Below are 23,426 nucleotides of genomic sequence, written 5' to 3'. Positions count from 1 at the left end.
TTGGTAGGCAACTATCCAAATCAAGGTAAATTGGTTTATTATTGTCACATATACCAGGTACAGTGAAAAACGTGCCTTGTGTACTGTCCATACAGATCAATTCATTACAACAGCACATTAAGGTAGTACAGGGTAAAACAGTAACAGAGTGCAGAATAAAGTGTTACAGTACTGAGAAAGTGCAGTGCAGGTAGACAATAAAGTACAAAGTCACAACGAGATAGATTGTGAGGTCAAGAGTCCATCTTATGGTACTAGGAAAACATTCAATAGCCTTAAAACAGCGGAATAGAAGCTGTCCTTCAACGTGGTAGTACATGCTTTCAGGCTTTTGTATCTTCTACCCGATGGGAGGGTGCAGAAGAAAGAGAGAGTAATTTCAGAATATTTATGTTTTCTTCCTCTATAGACACAGACAGACCTATTTTCTTTTCAAAATATTCTGTTTTGTTCCCTGGTTGATTATTCTAGGTAATATTAATGCCTGGTTCTTGTTCTGGCTATCCTAAGTCATAATATACAAACTATTGGGTAATTACATTAAAGAATAATCTCATCCATTGCACGGTAATCAGCACCAAATGATTCCTTGCACATTTAATATTGTGACATTATTAAGATAGTTTGAAGAGTGGCTATCAAATGAACTTTGGGTTTTGATACATGGATGCGTAACGTCAGTCTTGGTGCCTGCTCGAGGTAGCGCCATAAACACCGAATACCTGCACAGATGTTTCCTTTTGTCACTGATCTCATTTAGTTCTTTATGGTTTGAACCTTAGCCCAAATACAAACACCATTTTGACCCAATTATGACAATGGTGCAATCAAGTCAAAGTTTTGAAATCCAATCACGCCTTTGGAGCTGGTTCTCTGCTGATCACAGACCATACTGGGACAATATAAATAGTGGTTTAATTTTTCCTTTTGGCCAAAAAATGGGTAGACTGCATTAAAGGATTTAATCTTCTGAACAACTAGTGGTGGAATCTTTCTCCCCAGAATTGACACTTTTAATTAAAACTGTTGAATGAATAAAACTAACATTAGTAACAGCTGTTTAAGCAAAGTAATCTGTGATATTTGCAGCTTCTATATAACTTTCCTGCAAATTTTTTCTCTGTCAATTTTCTCCACTTCCTCCTCTCCATTTCCAAAGATATAAGCTCAAGGGAAGCATGCTGCCCTTGAGTATATTACCGATGCAACCATTATTCATGAGTGAGCCTTGTCAATCTGGATAATGTAAGCTTTGATTCTGTAGAGATATAGTATCGAGTCTAATTCTGTCTGTAGCTGATATTCACACCAGCACATTGTCGGCAGTGTGTGTCGACAGCGACGAGGAGCTGGAGCAAGAAGTATGGCTGACCTTCAGTGATATCTTATGCGTATCTCCAGCGTTTGCCCCAGCAGAACATCCCAAGGCATTTTCCAGAAGCAATTTCAAACAAAATTTGATGCTGAGCTGAAGGGTAGCTCTTAGGAGGGGTGACTAAATGTTAGCCAAAGAAATAGATTTTTAAAAGAAACTTAGAGAAGAGAAAGGTGCAAAGACTGATGGAGGGAATTACAGCACAGGAGATCTAATTGGCAGCAGAAGTTTGGATGCACTGTTATTTCTGGAGGGCGAAGCTTCGAAGACCATCTGGGAGAGTAGTTGGCAAGAAGGCCACACGAAGGACTCTGCAGCAGGTGGGCTGACACAGGAGCGGAGATGGGTGAAGTTGTAGAGGTGCCTTGTGCACCACCCTATGCATATGCTTCAATCTACGTGTAAGCCACATAGTTCAGCTGGGACAGGAAACATAGTAAAATCCCAGCCAATTAGAAATATATGGAAAATTTTTCTCAAATCCTATCAGACAATCAAAATTAGTCCAGTTCATTTCACATAGTTTTTGGTATTATCAAAAAGTGCAAAAGAAAAAAAGTAAAATGGCAAAGCACTAACAGCAGATTTATAAGCATAATAATAAAAAGTAGTTCTGAAACAGCAGAGATCAAACCAGAGAGAAATGCAAGGCAAACTAAGAGGTATGGACTACTTCTGCATAAATGCACCAGGTGTTGTTAAGAAAGTTGGTGAGTTGCAGACACAAGTAAACACTTGGGATTATGATTTATAGTCAATAAAAAGATCTAATTCTAACAAGGAGAGGAACAGACACAATATTGATGGGTACAATGTATTCAGGAAATATAGCTTAGGAAAAAAAGGCGGTAGGGTGGTAGTATTGATCAAGGATGTTTCAGTACCAGAAAGGAATGATGTACTTGGGAATATAAAGACATAATCCACATGGTTAGAGTTAAGGATCAATAGAGGAGTTTTTTATATATTCATCTTTCATCCCTAATTGCCCTTGAGAAAACCAAAAGGACTGCAGCTTCTGGAAATCTAAAACAAAAACAGAAAATTCTGGAAATACTGAGAATGTCAGGCTGCATCTGTGAGAAGATGTACAGAGTCTATGTGTTGGGTCAAAGACCCTTCATCAGAACTGAAAAGAAGACAAAAGAAGTTTGTAAAACTGCAGGGAGATTGGAGGAGGAGATGTCTCTAATAGGTGACAATAGCTACAAACAAGATTATCTGGTCTGTTAAGTTACAGCAAAGTGCTTTAGCCCTGCCTTCCTTTTCCCTCACCTGAGGATTCTCCTGCACTTTCGCTGAATGGCACCACCCATTCCATTATCCACACTTCTTCTCTCCCCAGAACCAAGATGGGGTTGCCTTGTCCTCAGCTCTGGCCAATAGCCTCAACATTCAACAAATCATCCTCTGCAATTTCCAAAATCCCCAAACCGATGCCACCACAGGACATGCCTTTGCCTCCTTTTTCAGCATCCCCTTGAGACATTCTGATTCCCTCCTCCACCTCCACCTCCACCTCCACCATTACTCAGTCCCCAACTCACTTCAGCTTCCTGAGAAGCAGCAGAAAATCTATTAGCTGTCATTTACCTCCTCCCATCCCACTGCAGGCTAAAATACAAGTTCCCGCTTTACTCCTAACTTTTCCCACTTCTGTTGAGAGATCATCTACCTGAACATTAATTCTCTTTCTCTCTTCACAGATGCTATCTGTCTTCCTACATATTTCCAACATATTCAGTTTTCTGTTTTTGGGTAGATTAGGCATTATTTCAAAGTTTATGTATTTCACAAAGCATTGAAATATAATAAATGATGAAGACTACTTCAGGAGAACAAAAACATGCTGGTTAAATGGCAGGCACATAGTGGATGACATTTAATGCAAAATTACTTATCATTATAGGAAAAGTGAAGAGGTGAAGTATAAACTAAATCATACAATTGTTAAGATGGTGCAGGGTCTGCTTTTTCTGAAGATGTTCACTCTGCCCTGGAGTTTGGACGCTCAGAAAACTCAGATTTTATGTGAACCTAACCACTGTAGTCTGGATGGATATTTTATGTTGAGGGTAACACAGCCAAGCCTGATCCTATTCCTTTTGCAACATCCATACATGCTCCTTCTCAGCACAGACACCAAGAATGGAAAACTAAATATTGGTCTTCATCCAAATGTACTGAGATTAACTGTGATGCAGTACCATTGCCTGAACTCTGATTAAGACAAACTAAAACAGAACTGATCTAGGAATAATCCCAGATTTCCCTAATCAGTATCACATTCCTATCACTGGATAAAATCACTGGACGAGCTAAGAATGACTTTGGTAAACAACGGAGCATAATCAACTGGAGCTTGTAATATGATATTAGTGAGTATTTATTTGCTCAACTTGTCTTAATACTTATTATGATACAGAAGGAAGCCATTCAGACCAATAGGTCCATGCAGGCTCCCAGCAGAGAAATCTCATCAATCCCATTCCCCCTCTCTTTATTTTCCTTGTAGCCCTGCAAATTTATTCTCTGTCACTTACCTATCAACTGCCTTTTAACTAAACACTAAGAAGTAATTTACAGAAGCTAATTAATCCTACCAGCACACCTTTGGGATGTGGAGAGATCCAGAGCAATGAGGGGAGAATGTATAAATTCCACAAAGACAGTACCCAAGGTCGGGATTGAACCCCAGTCCCTGCAGTTCTGTGGCAGCAGCGCTACAAGCTGTGCCACCATGCCATCCTTTGTTCTATTTGTCCTTTGGTCCCCTAGGCTGAAATATCTAGCAGCACAGATCAAAATATTCCAAGGCATAGTCTACGGACCAAGTGCTGGTAAATGTGATCAGTGTAGATGGGAACTGGATGGTCAACAAAGACATGATTGGCCAAAGGGCCTATACCTGTGCAAATATGACTCTATGAGAATGATAAAGACAACAATTATTGACCAGTGTAATTAAATAACTAGAGGAAAGTTAATAGTTTTGTGTCATAATTAATTTTGCAAATTACCCCACTGTCAGATGCAGAGCAGGGATACATGTTTCCATTAGTAGTATTGTTTTCAAGAGAGAAACCAACACAAATGCAAGAAACACAATTAGATGAAATTCCAGTTTTTTAAGACATACATCTGTTAAATTGATTCAATTGCCACCGAGATAAAGGTGGCTGTAAGATGGTCACTGTATTTAAACAAAAGTCCATACTGGGAAGAAAACTGAAAGGACAGCATTATGCAGTCTGAGTATGCGGCGGAATAAAGAAAAGTACTCTTATTACACCAATGACCTCATTAGTCATTCTCCATTTAGTATGGTCCAACTGTAAGTTTGGTATTCACATACATTTGTTAACATAAACATTTTTTTTCTCCAGCTTACCTTAAAAAAATAAAATGTAAATCCAAAGCCTTAGGGATAAGCTATACAGAATAATCATTTTCACAATCTGACTTGTGTAGCTGAAATTCACTGTTCATCCTCTCAAAATAATGAAAGTAAAAAGCAGACCATTTTCCCTTTACAAAACGTCATTTATTTTTTGCTCAGTATACTACTGGGTGAAATTTAAATAATAGAACGAACCGCAGTATGTACATTCAATTGCTTTAATGTAAATTCTTTGTTCTAATAATCCATGTATTCAAAGATTTTTTTTTGCTCAAGTGACATCTGTAACAGTCTTTTCAAAATGTGTTCTGAGAATAAGCATTATTGAACAAAGAACTTATAGCACACATTATAGCCATGTTGAAAGCATTTTGTCAATACAACCCATCACTTATAGAAATATTAGAACTACCTCTATAGGTTGACCAATTCAAAAACGGTTATTTACTCCCATTCTGAACATTTCGTCTTTATTCTGTGTATGCATAAAATATCTGCAATATGTAGGTTACTTACATGTGGAAAGAATCATTTTGTTTCTTTTACTGCAATTTAAACATCCTCTTGAACGGCGATTGCTGAAGCTTTACAATACTTGTCATTTTCAAAGTACTGCTTGAATCATGCGCAGCCTTTGAGCTTCTAGCTGTTACACAGTGTTACACCCAGGATGTGACATAAGGATTTGATTTAACAGGTTTCATTTATACTTCATTATGATTCATCTCACAGAAGACATAAGCATGTTAAAATTAAACTCTACACTAAGTTACAACTAAACAAAAACTGTTTAAACACACTTTAAAGTACTTTAATTCAAGAGAAAACCATATTCAATGTTGTCAAAGCTCTGTTTTAAAGACTCCATTTTAGATGCACCTCCCAAACCCCTGACCTCAACCACCTACAAGGCCAAGAGCAGGAAGTGCTTGGGAACACCACCACCTGCAGGTTCTCCACCAAGTCACACGCCATTGTAACTTGGAAATAAATCGCTGTTTCTTCGTTGTTGCTGATCAGGATACTGGAACTCTGAACCCAGCAGCATTGGGAGGGCGCCTTCACCACAAGGTCTGCTGCAGTTCAAGTAGATAACTCAGCATACTTTCTTAAGGAAGATAAGGATGGAGATAAATGTTTGTGTCACAAACAACATCTGTGTTGAGGGAATAAAGATAACATTTTTAATGATTATGAACTGGGTAGTTGGATTTAAAAATGCAACCTTTTAAGAATAAGGAATGAACTTGCAAATAGTTGATGATGATGCAATATGAAAAATAGGATCGATACAGATTGTCAACCTGGACATGGTGGGCCAAAGCAATGCTGTATGACTCTCTGATTTCTTAAAAGCCTTTCACCACAACAAAAGGATGAGTCCAATAAGATTAATGGAAGGCTTTTCAGCAGCATAAGTATTGGCTGAATCATGTTATACAGTCATACAGCCCTTCAGCCCAAATGGTCCATGCCAACCAAGATGACACCTAAGCAAATTCTATTTGCCTGCGTTTGACCCACATTCCTCTAAACCTTTCCCATCTATATTCCTGTCCAAGTGTCTTTTAAATGTCGAAAATGTATCAGCCTCAACCACTTCCTCTGGCAGCTCATTCCATATATGTGAACCACCCTCTGGGTGAAAAAGTTGCCCCTCAGGTTCCTATTAAATCTTTTCCCTCTCACCTTTAAACCTATGCCCTCTAGTTCTTAATTCCCCAACCCTGGGAAAAAGACTGTGTGCATTCAATGTGTCTATGTACCTCATGTTTTTGTACATCTCTATTTTCCTACACTCTAACAAATGAAGTCCTAGCCTGCTCGATCTCTTTCACTCAGTCCCTCAAGTACTGGAAACATCCTTGTAAATCTCCTCTGCACTCTTTCCAGCTTAATGGCATCTTTCATATAGCAGGGTGACCAAAACTGCAACATAATACCCCCACTTCTATCCTCAATGTCCTGACTGATGAGGCCAGCATGCCATAAGTCTTCATCACAACCCTGTCCACCTGTGACGCCACTTTCAGGGAACCATGTACTTGTACTCCTAGGTCCCTCTGTTGTACAACACTCTCCAAGGCCCTACTGTTTGTTCACTGTGGAATATCTCCAATATTTGCTCCAAGTCCCATTGTACTGTTCTGTGGGAAGTTCAAGGACTGAGGCCCAATGATATTGAAGAGAAAAGGATTTAAATGCTTTTGTGCATTGTCTAAAGTCCATGACCAGTACCGTGAAGTGACTGCAAAGGCAAAGATCTTTTGGCTGTATTCCCTGACAATTTGGTACAAAGCAAAAAGAACCCCCGTCTCCTATAACATCACTCTCCTTAATCATTTCTTTTCAGCCTATCCACACTCACCTCCTGCAAGTACAACCACAAGGGCCTCCTTACAAATGAAATTATTCTCAAATTGCCTCAACATTCACTTCTGCCCAACCATGAACCCTCATCTTTCTCTTGTTCCTGTCCTCCTCAGCCCTCTCCCATCTTGTTGCCTGAGACTGGCCTCCTGCTCTCTTGGTCCAATGTCAAATAATTTGCTCATTACCTCTCTTCTTTACAGTCTCCATGCTAGCTGACATTCTTCTCAGGTGATGCTCTTTTTCTTTCCTATATTGCCATGGTTATCCACTGCTCAAAATATCCAAGTATTTGTTCTATCTTACAAATGATCTCCTGATCCCTAATCTTACTCTCACTGTGAAACCCTAAATCTTGTCCATCGTTCCCACAACATTTCTGAATGTTATCAATCAGATATAAATCTTGGTACACCACTGAAACTTCCCAAATGGCATTCCTCTGCGATGTGATCATTATTCCTCTTTTTTAAGTGCAGCCTTAACATAACCTATTTCACCATTCCTTTTCAATGTATCTTCATTTGGTAAGGCAGCTGTGACTTGATTTTTTTCTTTTATTGATCTCAGCTCATGACCTCCCCTCTCCTTATATCAAACCTCCTCCAGCCCTACAGTCCTCAGAGAATTTTTGAGCTCCTCAGTATCTAGCCTTTTGTAAATTTTTACTCTTTTCACCCCATTACCAGCATTCATCACTTATCAAAGCCCAAGCATTTGTAATTCCCCCGTAACCTCGTCTGCTTTTCTTTATGATCCTCTTTAAAACTCACGTGAACAAGCTATTAGTTACCCCTCTTGATAGCATCCTTATCTTATTGAAGATTTTCCTTTGAAAATGTTTCTGTGAAGCACTTATTCATGTTTTAGGTTTTAATGCATGTTGCTATTTCTATTTAAGCAAATGTTCTCGGTTTTTTTTGTTCCTCACTGGAGATTGCAATGCTTGTGGATAGCAGGGAGGGAGAGGCAAGGAGAGACAAGGTCAGGTTCCAGTTGGTCATTACTTGTTCTGTTTTGTATATTCATATATAAACTTCCAGCATAAAGGCTGAGAAATGCAATTGCTGGCAATAATAGTTTGTGAAATTCCAGCCATTTGCTGACAGGAGCTTCCTGCACTTGATGTAAAAATAACTGATGTTTTCTCACATGGATCATAGCTATTTCTAATCAGAGTTCTGTTCTGAAATACATCTATTGATGCATTAAGTCCAAAATCAATCCATCACTGTTTTGCACCCTATTCAAGGATATATAACAGTAGTCTGTATATGGATATTCAACACAACAGTAACAGGATTTTGTATTTTAAAATTGACTGTACCTTTTACCTATTGGGGAAAAGTAGTAAACAAATGTCTATATAACATTTTAATTAGATCATTAATAATGTACAATATCTTGATGGGGTAAATAAGCTGTCTCAATGTCAGAAACCTGTTGTGGTGGATGGCAATTTCAAAGTCACGGTTTCACATTTTACATTTAAATGTATTTATTTGGTCAATGTACAGGAGCAAAGGTGAAAAAAAAACTTAAGTTTTCTGTTTACAATTTGTTGTTAAATATTTGCGCGTCATTAGCAGCAGGAAATTAAAGTTCTTTCAGTTATCACAAAAGTTCAATCATTAATTAGGAAAGTAGAGAAAAGAATAATATATTCTGAACTGATCGTTCATGATCCAGTAATTTTCTCAGCATGTAGATTTTCAATTACTGAACAAGAAAGTTAAACTACATAAAAAAGCAATTAATTGTGTACAAGCATATATCCCAAAAATCACATCTGTAAGTGTTTTAGTTCTTAAAAAGTTACATTTTTATTACAAAAAGAAATATGATGTTTAATACAGTATAAACAATTCTAAACTGAAAAATCTAAACTAAAATCATTCTCTTGCAATATGGTATTTCTAGTGTTGGAAATGTGCACATTTACTCTTTGTTAATCAACAAATGAATATTTAGTAAATATTATGGTAACAGTGCAATGTACATACGTATATTGAAATATTCTAACTTTAAAAAGTTACATTTTTATTACAAAAAAAGTATTCTAACAATAGTTAATTGCCCAAGTTGAAAGTTTGCAGCCCTCAGCCAATACAAATGATAGTTCTCAACTGAGATGTCTAAGACAGATTTGTAGGAACGTGTTAGATGATTCACTTCCAGTGTTTCCCTTCTCATGAAGAAATAGTTATTCACTTGCCTCAGCTGAATATGTAACTTTTACAGAAAGACCAAGCACACAAATGTAACCCCTTTTATTCCAATGTCAACTTGCTCCAGCTACCTAGCTGCCAGCTCAATTGCTTTACAAATTGTTTTCTGGCGCAGTTGAGGTATTTTACGGTAGATGCACAAATTCTGCTGTAAAATGGCAGAAGTTTCTGAAACTCATCTACTAACTCAGAAAAAACTACTTGGCTACAGCACTTCCAAGGGCCTTGATATTCTTCTGCCTGCTCATTGCAATGGAACTGGAATCCCAAACTGCCACTGATCTGAATTCCTGGTGTTGCTGGTATTTGTGACATCCAGGAGGAGCTCACCTTGCTTAAATAAATGTGAAGGGCACCCCTAACAGTATAGGTGAGGCTTAGGTTAAAGTGGGCAACAAAGAAGGGCAATGATACATTGCCTGAGAGCCAAAAAGCAAAATACCGCAGGTGCTGGGAATCTGACTTTAAAAAATAGAAAATACCTATAATTCTTAGCAATCCAAGCAGCACTTGTGGAGAGAGAAACAAACTAGAAGTCATTAAAATCATCACTGCCTTCTTACAAGAGGATCAATCTGCATGCTGCTGTCTTGCTTTATCCCTAGCACCGGTTTCCAATTGATTAAGTGGGTTGCACCTATTCTTCTCCAACGGTCCAGCCAATAGTTACTTTTCAGTGCCCACTGGTACTTAAGAAAGTAGGGGCTATGGGAACTCCCCATCAAAATACAAACCTGCACTAAAATGCTTCAATGGAGCAAATATTTAAACACAGTGTTAATAATGTAAATCCTGTCACAATTTACTGTGTTTAAATTATCTAATTTCATGTTTATATTACAATCTTTCCTGCCTTATCCTCTTTTGATAATTTTAAATAGCAGGTTATTTTTATTCAGTGTTGCAAGTTTTTCTTTATGTTCATATGAATTTCCTCAACACCCCATACTTGCACAGAAGACCTTGTATGGAAATGGGGACACTAACCAGACAGACAGTGAGTCCATGTGCTGATTCACATCATGAACTAGAATGCTCTTGAACCCCACTGGAAGTTAGACTGATGTACTTAGGTCAGACACCCAATATTCTCAGTCATCCAAATTTTCCATCAACAAACCCACCACAACCAGTAATGCAAAACAATTTACCGAAGGCATTGAGGAAAGTTGACACTTCTAATTTTGAACGAGAACTTCAATATCTGAAACTTGATTCGTTTCTTCATACAAATAGATCAGTATTATTTTCTACTGTTATTTACAGTTACATTGCTACTTCTGAAAAATAATATGTACTTCACTTTTTCAATAATTACTTTCACATCAATAATTTCAAGTTAACCAGAAGTACTTATATAATACAAAAAATACAAAAATTCAAAATGAAAGGGATAGGTTTTCATCCCTAATGCAAGTTAAATCTAATGAAAAATCTACATCTTAACCATATTTTTCCAGTTGCTGATGGAAATATTTCCAGCAATTTTAAAAATATGTCTTCTGTTGTAAGCTGTGTGAGCTCTAAGTTTAATAAATCTATCCAATTTGGATTATGGATTGCTCTTCCAATTGTTAATTAGAGCTATCAAATATGATCTCCATCATTCAACAATTTATCTAAGTTTTCAGTAATTCAACAGGATTGTGTGGCATAATGTTATAGAATTATGCAATTGCACTCAGAATATTCAACTCAAGCAGAGGCAATAAAGAATTAAAATTGCTAAAAATGTGTTCAGCAAAATATTTTTGATGGTTTAATTAAATTTATAGTGTCAAGTAAAATAGAATGTGGATCAAAACTTGCCCTTAAGATTTGGAATTGGCATTAAAAAAACTCAAAAACTGAGAATTCAGGATCAGTTTCAATGCAAGGCATTGGTATTGTGTTGTGCACTCTAGATGGAATCAGCTGAGATTATATCACAGAAAATGGATATATTACTTAACAATATGTACTGTTATGCTTAATATTCCATATGTCCCTTGAGCATATGCATCAACAGGTGGCTTCTTGTTCTTACTCATCATAATGTGTTTCAGATACACACAAAGTTTTCAACTGATGTTTTGAACTTTTGACAGACACCAAAAACAACTTGTCATAATCCAGTAACACATCTGCAGATTTTTGACTTAATTCCAAAAGCCAACTGAAAGTCACTTTAATAGTCAGGTTCCATTATTTGATTAATCATCAGTAGTAAGTCTGAAAAACATGGTCTTCCCTCAGCTTTCTGGAAAGATAAATAAACGAACAGACATTAGCATTTTTATTGAAAATTAATTAATTGAAATTAGATTTAGTCAGAAACTGCTCTAACAATTATCATTTCCTCCACAGTTCTAGAAATCTATTTTAATAGAAGCTTTTGCAAGATTGGATGTACTAATAGGCAATTTTAGTACTATAAACACAATCAGCCTTAGTTTTTATATTGACTTAATTATTAAAATAAGCCTTAGCCTCGATCTACCTTTTCACTTTAAATTCTTTAAGCCTTTGAAACCACACCCATTTTTCTCCAAACCACACGACTGATTCTCTGCAATAGTTCTTACCACAACACTGAACCAAAGTCACAAATTACATTCACTGATTCTTTTATTAAAGAATTTGTATTTGCTTGTAGATGTGGATGCCATTAGCAAAGGCAACATTTATTGTCCTTCACAAATAACCACTTGAATTGACTACCTGACTGGACCATTTCATAGCGCAGGTAAAAGTCAACCACATTGATGGATTTGAATTTACACACAGGCCAGAATGGCTAAGCACGTCCTATTTCCTTCCCTGAGGATCAGTGGTGTGGATGAGTTTTAATGACATCTCAGCAGTTTCATTACTAATACCAGCTTTTAACTACAGAGCTAGTTAATTGCTTATATTAAAAAATTTGCTAGCTGCATCATACCCTCAGCCCTCCTCAACCACCTATCTTTGATATCATCTTAAATGTGATCAGTTCCATCATTCTCCTCCAATACCTCTTCCCAGCTCTATCCCAATCATAGCCAGGGCATCTTCAATAGTGACTTATCTTTCCATCCTATCACCTTCAATGATGGCTCAAAAGGGGCAGATGTACAAGAGACCACTGTCAAAAAAACAGATCTATCCTTGGCTCTTCCTCACCTACATGCTGCTCCTTGGTGACTATCATTGTTCCTAGAGTCAGCTTCCAATGTGGCTAGTGATGACCCACTCCGCCTCTCTTGGCTGCTCCATCTTCACTGTTCTAGGACCATGCTCCTGAATTCTCTCCCAAGCCACTCCAATATATTATTCTGCTCGTCCTTTTAAAGTTAAAACCTCTCATCATATGAGCCGCTCATCATCCTTCCTTATATTCCCATTTGTGAATCAGTGTCCAGATTTGTCTGATTAGACCTCAACGAAAAATCTTGGAATATTTTTCCACATTAAAGATGTTATATGAATACAGCCACGGTTGTCATAAACCAAAAGGCCAATCAAGTGTAAACTACACTGAAATCATGACAAATTCAGCCTGACAGAACATGGACAGTTCTTCACAAAACATGGACAGTGCTTGCTGACCAAAAGCAGGTACCGGTTGGGCAACATCTCCATTTTAGAATACGTGCAAATGCTTTTAAATCCCTCTAAAGTCCTGCCTCTCCCTATCCATAATCTCGTCTAGCGATATAATCCCCAGAAATATCTCTGCTCCTCCAAATTTTGTCTCTTCAGTACTTCTGAACTTAATTTCTCTACCTTTGGTAGTCATATTCTCAACTGCAAGATCCTAAGGTCTAAAATTCCCTCCCTATAAGTCTCACTCTCTCTGACTCTTTCTTAAAGCATTGCATGAAGAAGGAATCTCCAGGAATCATAAGAAAATAGGGAAAGTTTGTAAAATGGTCAACTTGAGTGCCATGCAAACAAGGAAAGGGATGATGGGAAAATAGGTCAATAGTGGAGATGGTTTAAAGGTCACATTAGAAAAGAACAGTCATTAGGTAACAAATAGAGGTTGGGATGTAGGCTAAGTGCAGGAGAGCTGATCATAAGATAAGCAGAGTCACGACAGAAAGACAAGACCATAATTAGAACACTGAGTTAGAGAATGGGGGAAGTGGCTATCTGGCAAATGAAGGCACACCCCCGTCTGACAGGCAGATAGAGGCAACTCTTGCAGAGATAAAACAAAGATCAAATACTACAAAGAAAAGTGGGTTACTGATGAATTGTGAAATTCACATGTAACTATTGTAACACGAATACAATAAATTGCTCGAAGTTCTTTGGATCAGTGGAGTATCTTTGAGCTCTCATTCAAAGTGCTCCCCAGTGTACACTACAACAGGGCCTGAATAAGCTGACTTGTTCGAGAAACCCACCACTGCTATACGAGATCTTCTTTGTGTACTGTCCTGATCTGAGCCGTAATTAAGCAAGCCAGATTCAGGATGCAGGCAAAACACACAAATCTCTCGAACACTGCTCATAACCAGAAACTTAGTCTAAGATTATATGCCCTAATTGAATAATTGAATAACCTTCTTGAATAATGCTCCTGTGAAGCACCCTGGGATGTATTGCTACATTAAGAATGCAACATAAAAGTAAGTTTACTGCAATTTCCTAATAAGGACAAGCATAATCCACCACCAGCATCAGTGGATTAAAAATAACATGTTGCAATTTGTTGACTAATTTTGAAATAACATAAACATATGTATTTAAAGCACAAAAATGCTACATCACCAACCTCATGCCAACAAAGATTCATGATCTCATAAACAGCCTTTGATGCTTGTTTTGGTCGATATAATCGAAAGCCAGATGAAATGAAATCAACTACCTCTGCATTTGTTTTAGCTTCAAATGGCATTTTTCCATCATTATAAACTTCCCACATCAGAACACCTGCAAATAAAAATAAAAAAATGTCTCTTGAAGTTCCCAAGACCAAATTAACTTCATATCAAATAATGCACCATATATCAGCAAAAAGAAGGCAGACTGAATTATTCTGGCAAAGTCTACCTTTTTGACAGTGCTTTCCCTAACTGGCTAGAAAGATATGTTCTGATTCTCCCAAATGATTTGTGAAGGGGTAGATACATGATGATATTCAGCAAAGTAAAAAAGATTAAGTGTATATGGACTAAACATTACCCTTATATAGATAATGATAGATTTCACAGGTAGTTATACAGCATGGAAACAGGCCCTTCAGTCCAACTGGTCCATGGTGACCAAGATGCCCCATTCAAACTAGTCCCATTTGCCAGCATTTGGCCCATAATCTTCAAAAAATTTCTAATCCATGTACCTATCCAACTGTCCTTTACTGTTGTTGTACTGCTGCCGCAAAACAACAAATTTCAGGTCATATGTCAGTGATAGTGCATCTCATTCTGATTCCTTTAAAAATTGCTATTGTACCTGCCTTAACCACTTCCTCTGGCAGCTCATTCCAATACATATAACCTTTTGTGTAAAAAAGTTGGTTCTTAAGTTCCTTTTAAATCTTTCCCCTCTCACCTTAAACCTATGCCCTCAAGTTCTTGATTCCCTAACCCTGGGAAAAAGACTGTGTGCATTCACCCTATCTATGCCCCTCATGATTTTATACGACTCTATAAAATCACCTTTCAGTCTCCTGCAGTCCAAGAAATAAAGTCCCAGCCTGTCCAACCTCTTCCTCTAACTCAGTCCCTCAAGTCCTGGCAGCATCCTTGTAAATATTTTCTGCACTCTTTCCAGTTTAATAATATCTTTCCTATCGCAGGGGGCCCAAAACTGAACACAATACTCCAAGGTGCGGCCTCACCAGCGTCCTGTACAACCGCAACATGACATCCCAACCTTCATACTCAGTGCCCTAACTGATGAAGGCTAGCATGCCAAAAGCCTTCTTCACCACCCTGTCTACCTGTGACTCCACTTTCAGGGAACTATGTACTTGTATTCCAAGGTCCTTCTGTTCTGCAACACTTCCCTGGGCCCTGCCGTTCACTGTGAAACTCCTACCTGGATTTGACTTTCCAAAATGCAACACCTCGCACTTCTGAATTAAACTCCATTTGCCATTCCTTGGCCCACTTACTCAGCTGATCAAGATTTCCCTGTAATTTTTGATAACCTTCTTCATTCTCCACTATACCACCTATTTTAGTATCATCTAACCATGCATTACACATTCTTATCCAAATTGTTGATATAGGTAACAAACAACAATGGACCCAGCACTGACCCCTGAGGCACACCACTAATCACAGGCCTCCAGTCTGAGAAACAACCTTCCAACATCACCATCTGCTTTCTACCATCAAGCCAATTGTGCGTCCAATTAGTCAGTACTCCCTGGATTCTATGTGAACTAACCTTCCAGAGCAGCCTACCATGTGGAAGCTTATCAAAGGCTCAACAAACAGATAAGACTCACCTTATCAAAAAAACTCAATCAAGTTCATGAGGCATGATCTTCCACACACAAAGACATGCTGACTACCCCTAATCAACTTTTGACTTTCCAGATGCATGTATAGCTTATTCCTCTGAATCCTTTCCAGTAACTTACCTACCACAGATGTTAGACTTATTGGCCTATAGGTCCCAGGTTTTTCTTTGCTGCCCTTCTTAAATAAAGGCACAACATTCACCACCCTCTAGTCTACTGGCACCTCACTCATGGTTAACAATGATGCAGCCCAGGGCTCCCATAATTTCTTCACTAGCCTCCTACAGTGTTCTTGGGTATACCTGGTCAGGCCCTGGAGATTTGCCTACCTTCATACTTTTTAAGACATCCAGCACCTCCTCTACTGTAATGTGGACTATCCCCAAGACCTCCTCATTAACTTGTCCCAGTTCCGAATCTTCATGTCTTTCTCCATATCCTATAACTCTAAACTTGAAAGGGGGAATATTCCAAATCTGCCAACTTGTGGCTCATAAGAAACTCAAGGCAGATGACATGCCCCCAAAATGTATAAATATAGAAAACTAACTTTAAGTGCAAAGAATACAGTAGTCATAGTAGATAGGCAATGTATTTACCTCAATTTTGAAACATACATAACTGATGTCAAATACCATAAATAATACATTGTGTCAACTGATAATTCTCCTACTTGCAAAATAGGAGCAATTTTCACACATTGAAAGAAGACTGTGAATCTGTGTTGCCTGGAGTGTTAAATGAGTGCGACAGAGTATAGAGTTGGGTTGGGGAATTGCTGACCCAGCTGTGAAGTGTGGTCAGATTGAAATAGATTTTTCATACATTTTTATTTTGAAAAGAACTTTACATAAACAGCACTTCTGGCCCAATGAGCCCGCGCCGCCCAATTCCACCCATGTTAACCTACTAACCCATGTGTCTTTGGAATGTGGGACGAAACCAGAGCACTCAGAGGAAACCCATGCAGTCATGGGGAGAACGTACAAACTCCTTACAGACAGCGGCAGGAATTGAAACCCGATCACTGGCACTGTAAAGCGTTACGCTAACTGCTAGGCTACCGTGCCGCCATTTAACACCTAGAATGCTTCGTAAATATAGTTTTGATCTTTGTTTTTGATTTGTTTTTGGGATCTGGACATTGTTGGGTTTATTGTCCATCCCTAAATGCCTTTGAGGAGGTGGTAGTAGGCTGCCTTGTTGAACTACTACAGCTCTTCTGGTAAGGAAACTCAGGGAGTTTCAGGATTTAGGCACAGCAACATCAAAGGACCAGTGATAATTTCCTAAATCAGGATATTATGCAACTTGGAGGTGAACCCGTGGGTGGTGGTTTGGGACACAATTGTCAGGGTAGCCTGGGTGAAGTGCATTTTGTAGCTGGTACACACTGCACCTGCAGTGCACTGGTAATGGGAAAGAATGTGTAGGGTGGTTGATTGCCTGCAGTCAATTGACCTGCTAGGCTTCTGGAGAGTTGTTGATGCTGCACCCATCCAGACAAGCAGAGACTATTCCACCAGGCTCCTAAGCAGTGCCTTGAGGATGGTGAAAAGTCCATGGGATATCAGGAGCTGAGTCACTCACCAGAGAATAGCCAGACTGAACTGCTTTCATAGCACAGTAGTTTCTGGTCAATAGTGACCTCCACGTGTTTGATGTTGGGGACTCAGCATTAGTAGTGCCTTTGAATGTCAAGGATAGGTGGTTAAAATCTCTCTTGTTGGAGATGGTTATTATATTTGGCTATGATGTGGTCTTGAGCAGTGTGGTCCTCAAAAAAGCCAAAACGGTCATCGATGAGCAGGTTATTAGTGAGTAAGTGCTACTTGATAGCACTGACGATAACAGCTTCCATCATTTTGCTGATGGTTGGAAGTAGACTGACTGGGCAGTAATCAGCTGGATTGGATTTTTCCTGCTTTTTGAGAATTGAACATACCTGGGCAATTTTCCATAATGTCGGGTAGATGGCAGTGCTGTAACTGTACTGGAACAGCTTGGACAAAGGCACATCTGGTTCTGGAGCTCAGATCTTCAGTACAACAGCTGGGCCCATTGCTTTTGCTGTATCCAGTGCTCTCAGCCATTTCTCAGTATCATGTGGGGTGAATTGATTTCGCTGGAGACTGGTTTCCATGAAGGTGGGGAATCTCAAGAGGAATCCGATTACAGATCACCTTTTCTCGCTGAACATGGTTGCAAGTGTTCCAGCCTTTCCATTAGAACTCCAAGTAGATTTGACTATATAATAAGGGAGGCTCTAGCCATTGTGAGAGTGGGCCAGTGTTTGAGTGGTAAGTTAAGAGGCTTTGGCTCGCGGGGCTTTAGCGAGCAGAGGTGCAGGTGAGGTGCCTTGAATTTCCTTTGTAGTCTTGGGTCATTCAGATGGCAGTTAGGGCAGTGGCATGCTCTTCCTGTGGGATGTGGGAGATCAGGGAGACTTGCTAGCGCTACTAGGGTAGGATTAAACTAGATTTAGCAGGGGTGGGATCCCAAGCATCAGGAAGGCAAAGGAGAGGCTGGAAAATGATGCAGAAGTCAGTGACAGCAAGTTGAATAGGCATGACAGGCAGCAGATTGGCCATGAATGAGGAAGGCCTATTGGATTAAATGTAAGAGGTCTGACAGGTGAGGGGGATGAATTTAGGGCTTGGGTAGCTATGTGGGACTGGGATATTATAGCCATTACGGAAACATAGCTAAGGGAGGGACCGGACTGGCAGCTTAACGTTCCAGGGTACAGGCGCTTTAGACAGGATAGAGGTGGAGGAAAGAAAGGAGGGAAGTTGCTTTTTTGATTAAGGGGAATGTCATAGAAAAAGAGATGAAATTACTGAAGGATCATCCAGTGAGGCTTTATGGGTGGAGCTGAGGAATATGAAAGGGATGATCACATTGTTGGGATTGTACTATAGGCCCCCAAACAGTCAACGGGAATTAGAAGTACAAATATGCAGGGATATTGAGCAGAGTTGTAAGAATAACAGGGTTGTCGTTGTAGGGGTTTTTAACTTTCCTAAGATAGACTAGGACTGCCATGCTATAAAGGACTTAGATGGGGTGGAATTTGTTAAATGCATTCAGGAAAGTTTCCTTGGGCAATATATAGAGAGCCCTACTAGGGAGAGAGCAAAGCTCAACCTACTCCTGGGTACTAGGGCAGGGCAGATGACTGAAGTGACAGTGGGGGAGCCCTTTGGAACCAGTGACCATAGTTCTATTAGTTTTAAAATAGTTATAGAAAGGGACAGAACTGGTCTACAGGTTCAAGTTCTAAATTGGTGCAAAGCGAATTTTGATGGTATGACACAGGAGCTTGCAAAGGTTGATTGGAGTAGGTTGATTGTGGGCAAAGGGACTACAGGCAAGTGGGAGGCTTTTAAAAGGTGAGATAGTGAGAGCTTAAGGTCTGCATATTCCTGTTAGAGTGAAGGGCAAAACTGGTAGGAGTAGGGAACCCTGGATGATGATGAGAGATATTGAGACCCTGGCCAGGAGAAAGGAGGCATGGGTCAGGTACAGGCAGCTGGAATCATGTGAATCCCTGGAAGGGTATAAGGGATGCAGAAATGCACTTAAGAAAGAAATCAGGAGGGCAAGAAGTGCGTGAGATAACTTTGGCAGAGAAGATTAAGGAAAATCCAAAGAGATTTCATGTATATTAGGGGAAAAAGAGTAACTAGAGAGAGAAGAAAGGGGCCTCAAAGACCAAAGGGGACACCTTTGTGTGGAGCTGCAGGAGATGATCAAGGTCCCTATTGAATATTTCTCCTCTGTTTTTACCGTAGAGAAAGACATGAAGACTTCAGAACTAGGAAAAGTAAACGGGAAGGTCTTGGGGATAGTCCACATTACAGTAGAGGAGGTGCTGGATGTCTTAAAAGGTATGAAGGTAGATGAATCTCCATGGCCTGACCAGGTTTATCGAAGAACACTGTAGGAGGCTAGAGAAGAAATTGCGGGAACTCTGGCTAAGATATTTGCATCATCATTAGCCATGGGTGAGGTGCCAGTAGACTGGAGGGTAGTGTATGTTGCGCCTTTATTTTAGAAGGGCGGCAAAGAAAAATCTGAGGACTATAGGCCAGTACGTCTAACATCCGTGCTAGATAAGTTACTGGAGAGGATTCTGAGGAATAAGCTATATATACATCAGTAAAGTCAGGGGTTGGTTAAGGGTACTCAGCATGGCTTTGTGCATGGGAGATCATGTCTTACAAAAATATTTTTTCATGAAGTGACCAAGAAAGTTGATGAGGGCAGGATGGTAGTCATGGTTTATATGGACTTCAGCAAGGCCTTTGATAAGGTCCCAAATGGTAGGCTGCTCTGGAAGGTTAGATCTCATGAAGTCCAGGTAGAGCTGGCTAATTATATACACAATTGGCTGATGGTAGAAAGCAGAGGGTGATGGTAGAAGGCTGTTTCTCGGACTGGAGGCCCGTAACTAGTGGTGTGCCTCAGGGGTCGGTCCTGGGCCCATTGTCGTTTGTCATCTATATCAACGATTTGGATAAGAATGTACAAGGCATGGACAGTAAGTTTGCAGATGACACTAAAATAGGTGGTATAATGGACAATGAAGAAGGTTATCAAAAATTACAGGGGGATCTTGATCAGCTAAGTAAGTGGGCCAAGGAATGGCAAATGGAGTTTAATTCAGAAGTGCGAGGTGTTGCATTTGGGAAAGTCAAATCCAGGTAGGAGTTTCACAGTGAACGGCAGGGCCCTAGGGAGTGTTGCAGAACAGAAGGACCTTGGAGTACAAGTACATAGTTCCCTGAAAGTGGAGTCACAGGGTGGTGAAGGCAGCTTTTGGCATGCTAGCCTTCGTCATTCAGGGCACTGAGTTGGGATGTCATGGTGTGATTGTACAGGACGCTGGTGAGGCTGCACTTGGAGCATTGTGTTCAGTATTGGTTGTCCTGCTATGGGAAAAATGTTATTAAACTGGAAAGAGTGCAGAAAAGATTTAAAAGGATGCTGCCAGGACTTGAGGGACTGAGATATAGGGAGAGGTTGGACAGGCTAGGACTTTACTTCTTGGAGTGCAGGAGACTGAGAGGTGATCTTACAGGAGGTGTATAAAATTATGGGGGGCATAGATAGCATGAACGCACTCAGTCTTTTTCCCAGAAATGGGATATCAAGAACTAGAGGGCACAGGTTTAAGGTGAGAAGGGAAAGATTTAATAGGAACTGGAGGGTCAACTTTTTTTTAAACACAAAGGGTGGTACCTATGTGGAATGAGCTACCAGAGAAAGTGGTTGAGGCAGGTACAATAACAACATTTAAAAGACAGTTGGACATGTACACGGTTTGGAGAGGTTTAGAAGGTTATGGGCCAAATGCTGGCAAATGGGACTAGCTTGGATGGAGCATTTTGGTTGGCATAGACTAATTGGGCTGAAGAGCCTATTTCCATGCTGTATGAGTCTATGACTCTTACCTATAAATGAAAATTAGCTTTTAACTTTTCTGGTTAAATTAGAAGTGAAAAAGGAAGAAATGAGACCCATGCCATCATTCTACTGTGACTCTCTTTATCTTTGGTTGATTCTATCTTTGAGGTAATGCATGGCCTTGGGTTAATTAATCTTATAAAGCTGAAGCTAACAGAAGCTAGTCAGCCCTTCAAGCCTGCTCTACCATTGATTACAATCATGGCCGATCTCTATAGCATTTCCTGTTCTCTCCCCATTGCTGTTTTTGGATCTCTAATCAAAAAACTGCAGGAGAATCAATTTGTCACTATGCTACCCACAAAGATTCTAATATCACACTGCAGCTAATTTTCTGAAACTGTTAATGCATTTAATTATAATGTTCACAATAAAAAAATGTCTTTATATTGTTAGAGATACGCCAAATGAAACATGTTTAAACAGCATCCATTTAGATTAGATTTTCTTACCAAATGACCACACATCCGATTTACTGCTGAACTTAGAGTAATGTAGCACCTCAGGGGGTGACCATTTCACAGGAAACTTGGCACCTGAAGAACTAGTGTACTGATCATCCAAGACATATCTAAAGATGATGCAATTAAATAATAGTTATATTATTAATTTCATAACAAAAGGAGGCCCTTTGATTCATCATGAGTATATTGGTGCTGTTGATTCCAATCCATTCTCTCCTATGCCGCTCAGCACTCAATATTTTGCATATATCTAATTGTTACTGATATGAATGCATTATATATTGTATTGGTGCACAGAAAATACATGAATTTCACTTTTAATGTATTCATTCTAATGCTAATATCTCTGCTTCCTTGTTACATATTCACTAACCTATAGAAATAAGCTTTCAGCACAATTGCAAAATGTTTCAATGCCAAGTAATCAACAAGGTTATGGTTTGAAGCCACCCTCCAGAATTTAAGCCTTAACTGTTCAAGGAGTTAATTTTAAAATTATTCCGAAAAACTGAGTAGAAACCACTAAAGACTAAAGAAAAATATTCCTTCAGTACTGTACATTGTATTTTGATGTTTTGTGGGCAATTGTTTATTATCCATGTTGAAAAAGTAAAATTCAGATTTGGGTCAAAATTTAAGTGATCTGGGCTAAGAATAATCAAGTTCAAGCTTAGAACTTCAAGTAAATTTTTTAATGATTGGATTAAAAGCCACTATAGAAAACAAATAACATAGGATATATAATGTCTTGAAATGAGTAATATTTTATTTTATTACGTTATTTGTACTTACAATGGACTTTAAAAAAATTCAATTGCTGAGGAAAAAGACTTTAATTAATTTTATTTTGAGCAAATGTCCATGGATTACAGAGTATGACTCTCATCAGTAGTTTCTATTTTAAAAGTGGATATATGCTAGCATAAGAAGCAGCATAGTTCAATAGTGGTTAATGATTTCTGGCACTGAAGATCCCCCCCAAAATGGTCTTACAGTTCATTCGCAGTAAATATTTACCATTAGTAGTTGTGCTCGATGGGTAGTTAGGAGGAATAAGACAATACAATAACTAATTAAAGAAGCAGACCAATATAACTCACAAGAGAGTTTGACTTCTTGGGCACTGTTTACAGTTACTCAGAGGATTTGGTCTATTAGCCACCTGATGATATTGTCACTGCCTGCTGTTTCCCTAATTAAGTTTGCAGGGCATTATTGTGCCTTGCACCATGTCAAGGAAAAGCATACCTAAAATTAGATACCTGATATAGAGAAACAGGGGAAAAGAACCAAGTGGTAGCAGGTCAGGAGCACTGGGATTGAGGCAGAAATAAAACTTGGCTCTTCATGTGGCACATAAGAGTGAAACTGAGCTGGAAATAAGAGGTATTTTTCTGGTAGCAATAAACTTTACACACTCAAAATATAGTTGCGACTGAAATCAGTGAATTAAGTTCAAAGTGCCTACTTGAAGCTTAGACATTGAAGATAGTTTTAAGTTTTTTTTTAAATTTAAAGTCTCAACCTATTTACAGATTCTTCCCAGGTTACGGCAGGGTTCCATTCCTGTGAAATGTTTGTAACCTGAACAGTTTGCAAGTCGGAAATGCAGCCACAAACTGAATTCCCACATGGCAGAAAATGTCTGCAGCCGCACAGCAAATCTATCCCTCCCAAACAA

At 39.1% G+C, this 23,426-nt stretch overlaps 2 protein-coding genes across 9 annotated transcripts in view; both read right to left on the bottom strand.

Moving 5' to 3' along the window:
- txk (TXK tyrosine kinase) overlaps positions 1-5,370 on the bottom strand; it is a 38,100-nt gene extending 32,730 nt beyond the window's left edge. The window contains exon 1 of the mRNA XM_052039695.1: positions 5,292-5,370. Within this exon, the coding sequence (XP_051895655.1) occupies positions 5,292-5,307 (16 nt within the window). The 5' untranslated portion in view covers positions 5,308-5,370. The remainder of the gene's footprint in view (positions 1-5,291) is intronic.
- A 4,657-nt stretch (positions 5,371-10,027) lies between these two features.
- Positions 10,028-23,426, bottom strand: part of LOC127580258 (tyrosine-protein kinase Tec-like) — a 116,872-nt gene continuing 103,473 nt past the window's right edge. For all 8 annotated transcript variants that reach the window (XM_052033438.1, XM_052033428.1, XM_052033458.1 and 5 more), the window contains 3 exons: positions 21,734-21,852; positions 14,115-14,272; positions 10,028-11,612 (listed from right to left, as the gene is read on the bottom strand). In XM_052033438.1, the coding sequence (XP_051889398.1) occupies positions 11,541-11,612; positions 14,115-14,272; positions 21,734-21,852 (349 nt within the window). In that variant the 3' untranslated portion in view covers positions 10,028-11,540. The remainder of the gene's footprint in view (positions 11,613-14,114; positions 14,273-21,733; positions 21,853-23,426) is intronic.

The sequence above is a fragment of the Pristis pectinata genome, chromosome 2 (genome assembly GCF_009764475.1).
Source record: "Pristis pectinata isolate sPriPec2 chromosome 2, sPriPec2.1.pri, whole genome shotgun sequence".
In the NCBI taxonomy this organism is placed as follows: domain Eukaryota; kingdom Metazoa; phylum Chordata; class Chondrichthyes; order Rhinopristiformes; family Pristidae; genus Pristis; species Pristis pectinata.
The sequence above is the reverse complement of the archived record's forward strand: the minus strand, read 5'-3'. Positions and strand labels throughout refer to the sequence as shown.